Genomic DNA, 13,832 nt, shown 5'->3' on the forward strand with positions numbered 1-13,832 from the left:
TGGGGAGTCATGTGATGTGCCTCTGGGGGCCCCTCGAGGCAGTGGGGCCCCAAGACAACTGCCTCCCCTTGCCTAATAGTAGTTACACCCCTGGCCTTTGCCATTTGTCACTGAAGTGAGCATTCGCCTCCAGCACCTTCCTATATCACTGCTGCCCTTGCCCAGTATAAAGGTAAAGTGTGCCGTTGAGTCGGTATCGACTCCTGGCAACCAGCCCTGTGGTTGTCTTTGGTATAAGGTAAAGTGTGCCGTCAAGTCGATTTCGACTCCTGGTGCCCACTGAGCCCTGTGGTTTTAGAATAATATTTAGAATACAGGAGGGGTTTACCATTGCCTCCTCCTGTGCAGCATTAGATGATGCCCTAGATATAGATATAGATATATCTATATTGCACTGCTGCCATAGTGTGGGAAACATACTAGTGGGGATTTGAACCGGCAACCACCTCCTTGTTAGTCAAGCATTTCCCCGCTGGGCAACTTAGGTTACTACAAGTATATATTTACTAGGCAGAGTCTGGGAAGCTCACCGGCCAGGATTTGAACTAACAGCCTCTTGCTCCCTAGGCAAGCTGCTCCCCCCCCCACTCTGCGTTCAAAAGCGGTATATAAATAATCTCAGCAATAATAACGAGGAGGAGGCTTGGGTTGTAGCCCCCCGCTCCCCCGCCACACTGAATAGCAACTCTCTTTCCCTAGAGAGTTCTGGGTAAAACTCGAGTATTGGGAGGCAGCAACACAGTCGTGCTTGCAAGCTGCACGCTCTTCTTAGCCTAAGCCTAGCAACGATGTGGAGCAGCAGCAGCAGCAGGCGCGGAGGCGAGGCGGACCCTTTCCCACGCAAGCCCCCAAAGCAGAGCGACTCTCTCTCTGAGGCGGTGCTGCTGCTGCTTTTTCGCCAAGAAGAACGGAAGGGGGCTTTCAGGACTCCCGGCTGGACTGGACTAGACACCCCCCCTCCCCACCCAGGAGCCGCCTTCTCGGAGCGCGGCAGAAGCAGCAGCAGCAGGGCTTGGCACTCCAGCCGTCCCCTCCCCTTCTCCACAGCCAGCGCCCGGCGGCGCCCTCGTTCGGACGCTGAGCCTGGCGACTGCGCCGCGGGCTCCCTCTTCCGGCCTCCCCGCCCAGCGCCGCCAGGAGGTCCCCTCTCTTCGCACCGCTCTCCGGGCTCCCGTGGCTAAGAGCTGCTGCTGCCCCTCGGAAGGAAGAAGGAACGCCTGCGCAGCAGGTAAGAGGCGCTTCTTTGGGCGCCAACCCCTTGCCCGACCTGTGGCCGCTGCCTCTGCCCGCCTCGCGGCTCTGCGCGTGCCAGGCAGCAGGACGCACGCTGGGAGCAGCAGCCAGCTGGCGCCCCGCGCAATGTCTCTGCCTGAACTTAAGCGGCACTTATTGCCGCTGCTGCCGGTGAGCGAGAGGGATGCCCATGGCTAAACCCTCACGCGAGAGGGGCCAATTAGCTATCTTTTTACAAAACCAATAAACACCCCACGCGGAAGGGGGAAACGTGTGATGGGCAAGCTAGCAAGTTTTCGGTTTCTCTTGTTTGAACAGAGTCCTCCTAATCTGGAGACAGGAATGCCTCGCCTCTGGTTTCCTCAACAACAGATAAGGCAGGAGGGGCATCAAGCTAGCTCTTGCTGCATCTTCTTCGAATCAAGGGGGTTAATTCGTGCCGGCGGCGCTGGCGAGGGCTTGGCTAGCGGCAGCATCTCTTTTCCATTCAAAACGTTCAGCCTTGGAACGTAGGAAGTTAGGAGAAGTGGGAGGAGGCGCAGAGGCAGAACCAAGCGAAATGTCCAGAGGGTATTAGGGATGCTTTCCAAAGCGATACTCAAAAGTCCACACAGGGACATGCACGTGTATGGAGGTTAGACATCAAAGCAACTTTTCCAGAGCTTTATCCATGAAAAGAACCAAACAGGAATGATCTAAGATCCTATTCCCAGAGAAAGCTAGGAAATGTGGCATTACATTCTCCGTATAATGTTTCTACACACTTACATGGTAGCTGTCAAGACGTTATCTATGATTACCAATGCTGATGTCTTAATGAAACACAGCAATATTAGTCCCTCTCAAGTGCTAGCTGTTCAGAAATGAAATCTATTTTTTCAGTTGAAACATCCTGAAAGGGTTTTTGTTTTTTGTGGGTTTTTTGCATCAGATAGCCTAACTCATTCAGCTCCATGGTTGTGCTATTAATCTTTTGTGTTTTGTGGAAACACTGATGTTCATTTAACTCAATGAGATCAGATGGATCCGTCGTGAAAGGATAAATTTGATGAAAAGATCTGTTGTCTGTAGAATATAACTTGCTAACAAGGAGGCTGATGTCATTACAAAAATCTTCCTTGGTAAATCCTGCTTCCCCACATCCAGTGGAAATTATGCAAAGTTGACCAAACTGTGGGTTTACTGTTTCAAGTATACACTGTAATGTGGTTCCCTTTAGTATTCTGACAACTGTTGGCTGCAGCAATCCCAGTGGCTTCATGTGAGATTGAGATGAATATGACATTTAGTTATTTCAATGTGGGTTGAGTATTAGCATGCATAGCAGGAGAGGAGAGCTGGTCTTGTGGGAGCGAGCATAACTTGTCCTCTTAGCTAATCAAGGTCCACCCTGGTTGCATATGAATGGGAGACTTGATGTGTGAGCACTGTAAGATAAAAGTTCCCTTCCTGGCATCTCCAACATAGGGTTGAGAGAGATTCCTGCCTGCAACTTTGGAGAAGCTGCTGCCAGTCTGTGTAGACAATACTGAGCGAGATGGACCTATGGTCTGACTCAGTATATGGCAGCTTCCTTTGTTCCTATGCAACATTGCAGCTTCTGCTTGTCATGAATGAGAAGCTTTTCAGACTGATGTGTTCTTTATTCATTGGTTGTTGGGTATCCAAACATTATGTTCTGGGGATCCCAACATCTTATGTGCATGCCAACGCCAGCACGCAAATGGTCTCTGCACACACATACTGGCCGTGTGCATTCCAAAGTGCCAGTGTCAGGTGCAGGGGCACCTGGGAGACACCCCACAGTTAATCCTGGGGGGAGTGCCTGGAGTATGGTGATGGTGGTGACTGGAGGAGGAGCAGGTATGGACCTGCTCTCCTCCACTTTAAAGGGGCTGGGGAAGCCCTCATTTATGAAGGGAGGTGTCCCACGATTCGGCTTCCGAATCACATTTCGGCACATCCCTACTTGACATCAGTGTTCTCTTTAAGGCATGTGCCTCTGCATGCGCTCATAAGTTACTTGATGTTTGCTCCCTTAATTTTAGATCCCACTCAGGTTGAAACAGGAAGGCTCTGAATGCATGTGTGCACACACTTCCTTGATACTGCCACCCAGAACAAAACTCATTCTGCACACAGTTGAAAAAAATTAGAGAGAACACTGGTTGACATTCAGTTGTTGGTGATTCAGACATCTTCTCTCAAACTAGTGCTTCCATTGAAGAAAACTTGCATTTTCACAGCACTCATATTGCAGTTGTATTTCAGGAAACGTGGATTTTCCACCAGGTAGTACTTTTGTATTCTGAATGCTTTGTGGACTAAAATTGGGTAAATGTCATGAGGATCTATTGGATAGTGTCTGTAATGTCACCAATGGACAGTAACACAAATCCTCCCTGTTGTGACTCCTGATCCAGGATCTCCTCCTAATTAGAAGATGAAGCAGACATTTCAGGGGATGAGATAGGGTGGGAAGACCCTATGACCCATGCCCCAGCTGACTCCATGCTATTGGGGCCTCCACACTAAGAGAACTGGAGGAACCCAAGTCAGCATCTGCATCATTATACAAAGAACACAGACCTGCTTTCATCTTCTATCTTGGAGGAGTCCCCTGAAGACCTGTCACTCCCAATAGAGGCCCCCCAAGCATGCTGAAGCCAGTGCCTAAGAAATAGGGCAAGACTCCCCTAGGAAAGAGCCTTCTCCAGGGAAGGGAAAGTTGTTTAACAGCTGGGCAGCAGCCATAAAAACTGTCGGTCTGCTCCAAGAAGCCACTGGAGCAATATCTCTCTTATGCTGCCATACCCAACTCTTGTGCTCCTGCTTGGAGCTAGCAGAGGTTCTGGAACTGTCCAAGGTCTGTGTCACACCTGGGTTCCTGCCTTGGGAGAGAGACTGGTTCATGCCATGACATGATGGCACTGGGCCATTTTTTCTTATTTGTTTCCTTTAGCTTTAGAGTTTTCCCACATTAACTGTACCTTTTAATGGGAACAACTAGGCAGTTTTCCTGAGGCTTGTGCCTAAGGTTTTCAGGAATCATTGAGCATTAGCTGTTTCAACTTGATCTTGATTTGATTTTGATATGGTTACTTTTATTTACAGTGTATTTTCAGTAAGGTTTTTTTTTGAGCCAAAAGTATGCAAATTATGTATGCAAATGCAAATTAATGAACTTTTCTTCTTTTCATCAGCAGGGAGAAGAGGTGCTTAGCCCTTAGTAAATCTAAGTCATTCTAAGAGACACCTTTAAAATAGTGAATCTCTTACATTTAGCAGGGGATTATCAACTGTTCCTGTTCATCTTAGTGTAACATCTCTTCCAGTGGTTCTTGGGGCGGTGTGTGTGTGTGTGTGTGTGTGTGTGTGTGTGTGTGTGTGTGTGAGAGAGAGAGAGAGAGAGAGATTTCCTTTAGGTACAGGGAACCATCATTTCATTTATTTTGCTTTGGGAACTTTTTTGTTGGAAAGTGGTATATAAATATGATAAAAGAAATAAATACTGTAGCCCACTAACCATTAGGTGGCTCATAATTCTGTGTGGATGAATTACAAAATGCATTACAAATATTACAAAAGTGTAATATTTCATTTTATATTTGTTCAAAGTTTTTATCTTGATTCCTCTTAATAGAAAGAAGGTGGCTAATATAACAATATAGTAATCGGTGAAAATATGCAATTAAAAATAAATAGTCTCAGATCACACCAGCTAAGCAAGCCAGCATGGTGTAGAGTGTTAGGCTACACCATAGGAAACCCAGGTGCAAACCCCCTACTCTCCATGTGCGCCATGTACTGCTTTGTGTAAGTCACTATCTGGTCAGCATAGCCTGCTGCTGCCTTACACGATTGTTATGAGTAGTAAGATCCTTTATATGCATTTGAAAAAATGCAAAATGAGGAAAATCCATGTCATATTAATGGTACCGTGTTTCCCCGGAAATAAGACAGTGCCTTATATTAATTTTAGCCCAAAAAAATGCACTAGGGCAATTAGCGGTACATCAGAAATTACTGCTAGGTCTTACTTTCGGGGTAGGTCTTACAGGGTAGTAGTGGCTTCTTCATTCATTGAAAATTCATCTCATTTTTTCTTGTCACAGTGTTCTGCCAGCTGCCCATTTTACTCTACTCTCTCCTTCCTGAGCAATGAAGAAAATGATCTTATGCTTTCTTTTGCTGATCGGACTTTCCACTGCTTCAGCCAGGGAGAGACGCCTTCCAGGGACACTTTTAAGTCAAAGAAATGATGTTGCTTTACTGGGTGAGTTGCAATAGGCCATGTCGGTCAAAATGATTCTACACACCTCAGTGCTTCCTAATGCTTGTAAACAAGACATGTAGGGATTGTGTTGCATTCGGGAAGGGTGTTGGTTTTAGTGGAAGGGGTATTAATAGTTATAGCATAGGTGGGGGGGGAGTTCAAATTGGGGAAAGAAGAACAAGAAGAAAATAAAAAGTGATAAAACTCTCTCCATGCTCACCCCCTATTGTCAGGGCCAGCCCACTAATGAAGCCAGTAGGGTGACTGCTGTAGAATCCAAGGGAAAGAGTTGTGATATGAAAGGACAAGGCTGTGGAGTGGGATCACGAATGTTAGTAGTTTAATGAAATAGATATTACTAGCCTGACCCATGCAGAGCATCTGCACCCTAGTACTTGTTTGCTCCCCTTGCAACAACCCCCTCACCCCCTTGGGGCCGTTGCTTCTCACTTGGCATCCCTCCCCAGCATCCCTCCTTCCCCCACACCCATGCTGATGCCCTTCTCTCCCCCTCACCCCCCACCCATATCCCCTCTGCTCTCATTCTGTGCAAGTGCAGACTGCTTTTCAGTGCTCTTGCTGCTGGATGTTTTGTTAGCCCCGCCTCTACTCCAGGACTGGAATAAAGGTAACTAAAGCCCCATTCAGAAGCTGGCCTAGATCAAGAAATGGATTAACCACAACTGCCTCCATGGAAGATTGCCCCCCAGGTGTCTGCCACCTCCTGGCATCCCCCCTAGTCTTACCTATAGAAGTGCACTAGCTGTTGCCATTGCTTTTCACCCCCTCCTGCTCTGACTGCTGGCATTCTCAGAATCCAAAATGGAAAGTGATGGAAGAGGAAAGCAGAGTGCTGGACTAAAGTGCTCTGTAAGTTGCCTGCCAGGGAGACAAGAGGAGGGGAGAGCCAGGGGGAGAGCAGTGTGCTCTGTATGCCACCAGCGCAGTGGAGGGGGACAGCCATACTCCTTTTGAAGACTTTCCAGGTTAGTTAGTGCATATAACAGGCTCAGTTAGGACACTTATGCAGTTTTATGTTTGTTTGGCTTATCCCAGTTCACGAAGGTTTAGGTTCCAGGTAAATAATCACTGGCCATGACTCTTCCATGAAGTGGTCTACATTCTGCCTTCCTTACTAAGTTTGGATTTACTGAGTTCAAACTTGTTCATTATCAGTAGCTCCTTTTAAAAAATCTAGTTTCTTTGTGTTGGTGAGTCATTGTATTTTCATTTGTATATTATGGCTATGGAGCTGTAGAGCTCCACCAGCTTAGAGCAAAATTCTGCTCCAGAGGTGTTTTTATAGGTGCAAGCAGGGGGGGAGGAGGGAACCAGATATGGGCAATTTGTTAAAGACCCAAAAGATAAACAAAACTTCTCTGTAAACATAACTTCGCTACTCAAGTTCAGCATTGAGATAAGTTTGCTGAGCTGGTCGTAAGCCTTAAAAATGCAGCTGGTTATAATGATCTCTCCTTTTGAAAAGTATGCATTTATAGGTAGACTTTTTGTGAGGGGATAATTGGAACTTAGGAGGATCACAAACAGATTTGGGACCAGCTAATGGGTAGTTAGCTTTGAAGTTGGTCCTTCCAGGTTTTGTTGCTAATTACCAAAGGCAAAGGGACAGGAAGGGAGATAGTGGCTTATCAGCCCTTTAAGGATTGTCAGGGCACTAGATTTATTGGTTGTTTAGTTATCTAATCACACTGGTGTAAAGTGTTTTGGATTTTAAGGGACAAAGTCTGTGAGACAGGGTCCATGCTATTCTAGAATGTGACTAGTTTGGGGGCATTCTTGGGCCAGGTTTAATTCATAGAAAGTTGGGGTATCAAAATGTATCTACAGGAACTTCTCTGTCACAGGTGTGTTAACCAGACGTACCGAACCCCCCAATTCCCATTGACTTAAGGTTTCATTATTCACAGTTTCATTATCCATGGTTGTAGGCCAGAATGGAATCCCCACAAATAATGAGTGTGTGGGGGTGGGTGGGGGGGAGGGCAGTATTTTTAAAATGCACCGAATGCATTTATTGCAATCCACTACATAACCAATTAAGACTGAATCCTATTCATCTCCACAGGGCTTCTTCCTGCAAAGTGTATACTGGAAGAATTTCATGCTTAAAGCTGAGTATATGCTTAGGTGCCTTTCAGGTTAGATGTGTCAGCATCCTGTAGGGTAAAGTCAGAACTCTTTGTTACAGTTCTCTATAACAGTGTGATGAGAGTGATGTTTTTAAGAAATTCTCAGTGCAACCTCTTGTATCTACTTTTGGTTTTCCTCTCACTCCTTGATTCTCATTCACTCTGTGTGTGCTTACTAGAAATGGATTTAATTTTGTGCTGCCTCTTTGGCCAACCTACCAACCAAATAGGCCAGGGGCTTGTGCTGCTAAGTGCTGGACTTCAACTGTGGGGAAAGGAAACTTCATGATTATGAAGGAGGAGGTGGGAGGGGCATTGCTGGAGGAGCTAAGAGAGTAGGAGAGCACAAGATCAGGGGTGACCAAGGTACAGTGTTGTGCTCCATCCTTATTTTTGCTTTTACCCTGACTTTTCAGTGATGTGTTCTATCATTTTCCTGGGCTCCAGAACCAATCCCCCCAATTCCCATTGACTTAAGGTTTCATTATTCACAGTTTCATTATCTATGGTTGTAGGCCAGAATGGAATCCCCATGAATAACAAGGGCCACCCATACTCCAAATGGAGTATGCATTATAGATTTCTATAAGTTCATTCCAATATTAGCATTTTAATTTTAAGCCTCCTTCCTAGAGATCCTTAGCATGCAACTGGCCTTTTTCACAGCTGCTGCACACTGAGTTGACACTTTCAATGAGCTGTCCACTTGACTCTAAGATCTCTATCCTAGTCAGTCACCAATAGCTCAGATCCCTTCAGCGTATAAAAGATGTTGGGGTTTTCCTCCCGAATATGCATCACTACATTTGCTTACATTGAACCACATTTGCCATTTTGTCACCCACTTACCCAGTTTGGAGAGATCTTTCTGGAGCTCCACAAAATCTGTTTTGGATTTCACTACCCTCAATAGTTTGGCATCATCTGAAAATTTGGCCACTTCTCTGCTTATCCCAACTTCTAGATCATTTATGAATAAGAGCACTGGTCCCAGTACAGATCCTGGGGGACCCCACATCTTTTCCTTCAGCCAGTTTTCAATCCACACATGAACCTGTCCCCTTATCCCATGACTGCTAAGTTTACTCAAGAGCCTTTGGTGGCGAACTTTGTCTAAAGCTTTGGAAGTCCAAGTTTACTATGTCAACTGGATCTCCTTGATCCACATGCCTGCTGATACTCTCAAATAACTCCAAAAAGTTAGTGAGGCAAAACTTGCCCTTCAAGAAGTCATGCTGGTTCTCTTTCAGCAAGGCCTTTTCTTCTATATGTTTAACAATTTTATCCTTAAGTGTGCTTTCCATCAATTTACCAGACACATAAGTTAAGCTATTTGGCCTGTAGTTTCCCGGATCCCACTTGGATCCCTTTTTGAAAATCGGAGTTATATTAGCTACTTTCCAGTCCTATGGTACAGAGCCTGACTGTAGGGACACATTACATATTTTTGCTAGGAGCTCAGCAAGTTCACATTTGAGTCCCTTCAGAACTCTTGGGTGGATATCATCTGGCCCTGGCAATTGGCTAATTTTTAGTTTTTCCAAGACAGTTTCTCAAGATATGTACTCACCTCAGTGCAAATTATGACAATAAATAAAATGAGAAATCCACACAATATACATGGATGTTGCTTAATATTCTTAGTGCTTTCTGCTAGTGATCTGTGTCAATCCATTGTGGGGGTTTTCAATTTAGAATAAAATAAGTTTAAAAAGGCACAGTTTATTCTTGGACTGCTGCAGATTGCCAGTAGATGGTGCTAGGAATATTATGCAATGTCCTTGTATGCCATGTGGATTCTAATTTTATTTATTGTAATTTGAGCCAAGGTACATAGGAACATAGTAAGCTGCCATATACTGAGTCAGACCATTGGTCTATCTAGCTCAGTATTGCCTTCACAGACTGGCAGTGGCTTCTCCAAGGTTGCAGGCGGGACTCTCTCTCAGCCCTATCTTGGAGATGCTGCCAGGGAGGGAACTTGAAACCTTCTGCTCTTCCCAGAGCAGCTCCATCCCCTGAGGGGAATATCTTGCAGTGCTCACACATCAAGTCTCCCATTTAAATGCAACCAGGGCAGACCCTGCTTAGCTAAGGGGACAAGTCATGTTTGCTACCACAAGACCAGCTCTCTTCTAGGTAAGAATACATCACCATCTGGAAGAGCCCTAGAATGATGTGGACCACATTTTCATAGTACCAGAAGATACTTCTGAACTTTGTAGGGAAACTATTGGAATGTAGCAATGTGAGTCTTTTGAAGAATTAGGCAGGCCTACGCTTCAAGTGGAACAACTGTGCTCCTATTTGCCTTCACTCTGTGGAATTAACTGCTGTATTATTAACTGTATAATTAATTGCTTAACTGCTGGTAAAGTGATATGAACATATTTGCTCATCTGTTATGGTTCTGTGTGAATGCTAATTGCACACTATGTGGCATTAGCTTGTCATATTTTATCCAAAGGAGTGTATGGTAGGCAGCACAAACAAGCCACAAAGTATGCATTGGTCCTGAATTTTTAAAATGCACATCTAGATATTTTTATTCTCTCTCTCGCTCTCTCTCTGTGAGAGAGAGCAAGTATCTCCAGCAAGTATTCCCCTTTACAAGTACAGGGCTGGGGGACTATAAGGGGTGGCTGGGCGGGGGCGGCGAGATAGGGGAAAAGCTGCTTGCTGGCACAACAGCCGGTCCTGCTGATCACCGCTGCTTGTCTTCCTGCTATGGTCCCAAACGCCCTCCCGCCTCCTTTACCAAGCTGCCGACTCAGCAGTGGCCCGTTTCTGGCCTCCATGCATGCATGGGTGGCATGCAAATTACCTCCGCGCATGCACAGAGGCCAGAACTGAGCCACCATCGAGCTAGTGGCTTAGAAGAGGAGGGAGGATGCTCTTGGGGTCAAGCCGGGAGGGCGAGCGGTGGTGATCAGCAGCACCAGCTGTCATGTCAGGCAAGCAGCGTTCTCCCTCTCTCACTGCCCCTGCCCAGCTGCCCCTTACTGTGCAGAACCTTTGAACTGGCCCCGGTTCGAGCTGAACTGCTTCTGCACACCCCTATTACAAGGGAAGTAGATGCAAAACAAGTATGTAGGAAACCAGACTCATAAAAAGTTAAAACTGTGCAGAACCGATATATGCGGAGGCCAGAACAGAGCCCCCACTGAGCTGGTGGGTTGGTAAAGGATGGGGGAGCATGCTTGGCGCTGTGTTGGGAGGGCGAGCGGCAGCAAGTGGCAGCCGCACCGGGTAAGCAGCTTTTCCCATCTTTTGTCAGCCCTCACCTGCTGCCCCTTACTATGCAGAACTGATTTCTCCGAACCCAGCCTGGTTCATTTCAATTATGGACCCACCACCCCAGTTCAGTCCACGATCTAACCTTTGAATCAGCTCCGGTTTGAGGCAAACTGCTTCTGCATGAATTGTTTGTGCACACCCCTATTACAAAGGGAAGCAGATACAAAACAAGTATGTAGGAAACTACACTCATAAAAAGCTAAAACAGTTTATAATGGAGAACACTGCAAATCCATTAAAGCCACATACTTTTGAAGTACATTCCATAAATTTCCACCAGCATCTGTTTGTCTTCTAGACCCAGCCTTTCTAAAATAAAATTGATCCTGTGTCTTCCAAAAAATAAACAAACTGTGCACTTAACTATTAACATTTACCCTACTGATTAATCTTTAATCGCCAGTTGATTGATCTATTCATGAAAATGAACCCGCAGCACTCTATTGATCACTGGGGAATGTCCGTCTTTCTCTTTCTTTCTCTTAATCGTTTTCAGAAATTGAATTAAGCTTGTGCAGGGTCAATGGTAAGCTTTATCTCTAGGAATCTTCAAGACTTTCCTTCCTGACCATCACAACTGGTTGCCCACAGTCTCAGAAGGAGGGAAGGAGTTTGGCTATCACTGGTTCTCTTTATCCTCCCTGTCTCTGGGCTTCTTCTGGCTTTGAAAGAAGCTCATAAGATCTTTCTTCCTAGCTTCTCCCTCCTTCTGGGGTCTTATTAGCTGGCTCTCATAGGCTATCTGATCGCTTCCATAATAGTTGTCCTCTCTCATGTCCTCTCTCACTGAGATGGACAGTCATAGGAACATAGGAAGGTGCCATCTACAGAGTCAGACCATTGGTCCATCTAACTAAGGAATCTTTCCCAGCCCTACCTGGATTGCCAGGGATTGAACCTGGGACCTTCTGCATGCAAAACAAATGCTCTGCCACTGAGCTGTGGCCCCATCTCCTGTGCTAGGGACTGAACCTGAGGTTTCCTGCAGGCTAAGCAGGTGTTCTACCACTGAGAGAAAGCCCCATCCCATCCATCAGTTTTACCTTTGTACAGGGAGCTTGCTGGCCCAATTTATTTGCCTTCACCTGGACCTGAGTACCTGATGCAACAACAAATATTTATATACCGCTTTTCAACAAAAGTTTCCAAAGCAAAACTTTTCTCATAGAGAAATGAGAAAAAATAAATAAATAAATAAATAAATAAGTAAGTAAGTAAGTAAGATGGATCTCTGTCCCCAAAGGACAGTTACTCTCCCACTGCTAGATAGGGCCAGTTACTCTCGCCCTGCTAAATAAAGAGAATCACCATGTTAAAAAGGTGCCTCTTTGCCCAGTTAGCAGGGGCAAACTGGGCATGCACTAGGATATATGTCAGACATAGTAGCTGCCCCAACAGACATAAAGCAAGAATTGACTATTGTGCAAGATCAGCAAAAATGTCATTCTTAATTATTATTTAAAAACACTTATATACCACTTTCCAGCAAACAAAAGAAATATATCTCAAAGTGGTTTCAGAGAATAAAAATAAAAAATAATATCTGCCACACAATACACCAGATATAACTGTAGTCGAGAAGAAAGAAAAACAAGTTAAAATAATCGACATAGCAATACCAGGGGATAGCAGAACAGAAGAAAAAGAAATAGAAAAAATCACAAAATACAAAGATCTACAAACTGAAATTGAAAGGCTGTGGCAGAAAAAGACCAAAATAATCCCAGTGGTAATTGGCACCCTAGCTGCAATTCCAAAACAACTTGGAGAGCACCTCAATACCATAGGGGCCACAGAAATCACCATCAGCCAATTACAAAAAGCAACTTTACTGGAAACAGCCTATATTTTGTGATGGTATCTATAATAACCAAGAGTATTGATGATAAAATTCAGCCATCCCAGGTCCTTGGGAAGGACTTGATGTCTGGATAAAACAAACCAGTCAATAACACCTGTCTGATTGTGTAAACAAGAAATAATATAATTAATAGAAGATAGTTCTGTGCCCCACAGGCTTAAACCCTCCAAAAAACCCCAAAGAAAACGGCTGGGAAGGATGCTGTGCTATGTTAAACAGATTGTTGTACCCCTGAAAAGTATAGAAGTTTCACCAATGTGCCAGTTAGCAGCGTATAGTAAAACAAAATTAAGATTATTTGCTCAGGGCTTTGTTATTGTGATTACGTATTTTTAAAAGTAGAACTTCTTTGGGCCACAGTTTAAAAAGAAAAAAGTAACAGCTGGCATCAGTGGACACTCAGAAATTAAGGAAGCAAAGTTCCTTTTGCTGAATAGCCTTGCCCATGGAACAGATTTTTTTTAAGCGAAGTATAAACTTTATTAAAAAATGGAAATCTAAGTAGGATTTGTGTGAGACGTGTTAGGGCAAAAGTAGACATTGCATGCAGGTACTTGTAACATTATTCCAGCTGCCCTTTTTAAACAGGAAAAATTGATTCCCCGTCTACCATTTTCCTACTCCAAATCCCAAATGACTTTTCCACTCATGGGGTTTTAACTGTAAGTAGAATGATTTTACATTCATTTAAACAGCAAAGGGGGAGTGGGGGGAGAACCACTTGGGAGCATTTTGAAGCAGGGAACTGGTTAAGCACTCTCTTCCCTGCTTTTCCAACCCTTATTCCACACACCAGAAGTCACTTTTACTATTTAAAAACGACTACCAGGCTCATGTTGCACACACCCATGTGTAATGTTGAGGTTGGTTCTCAGAATGCAATATAGGTGGCAGGAGAATGCTGCTGACAGTGGGCAGCAGAGACAGCCCAAAGTATTGTGGTGCCTGAGGCGAGGTGCAAAATGCTGCCTTGTCTTCTTTCAATACCAACGGCTTCAAGCTTTGAAGGCGCATG

General features: G+C 44.9%; 1 protein-coding gene across 2 annotated transcripts in view; it reads left to right on the forward strand.

Moving 5' to 3' along the window:
- The first annotated feature begins 970 nt into the window (after window positions 1-970).
- MATN2 (matrilin 2) overlaps window positions 971-13,832 on the forward strand; it is an 83,547-nt gene continuing 70,685 nt past the window's right edge. Inside the window, exons 1-2 of one of the 2 annotated variants that reach the window (XM_053247719.1) lie at window positions 971-1,228; window positions 5,349-5,509. In XM_053247719.1, coding sequence (XP_053103694.1) covers window positions 5,395-5,509 — 115 coding nt within the window. In that variant the 5' untranslated portion in view covers window positions 971-1,228; window positions 5,349-5,394. The remainder of the gene's footprint in view (window positions 1,229-5,348; window positions 5,510-13,832) is intronic. The other variant, XM_053247718.1, reaches the window with a different exon arrangement.

This window comes from Hemicordylus capensis, chromosome 4, assembly GCF_027244095.1.
Source record: "Hemicordylus capensis ecotype Gifberg chromosome 4, rHemCap1.1.pri, whole genome shotgun sequence".
Lineage (NCBI taxonomy): Eukaryota > Metazoa > Chordata > Lepidosauria > Squamata > Cordylidae > Hemicordylus > Hemicordylus capensis.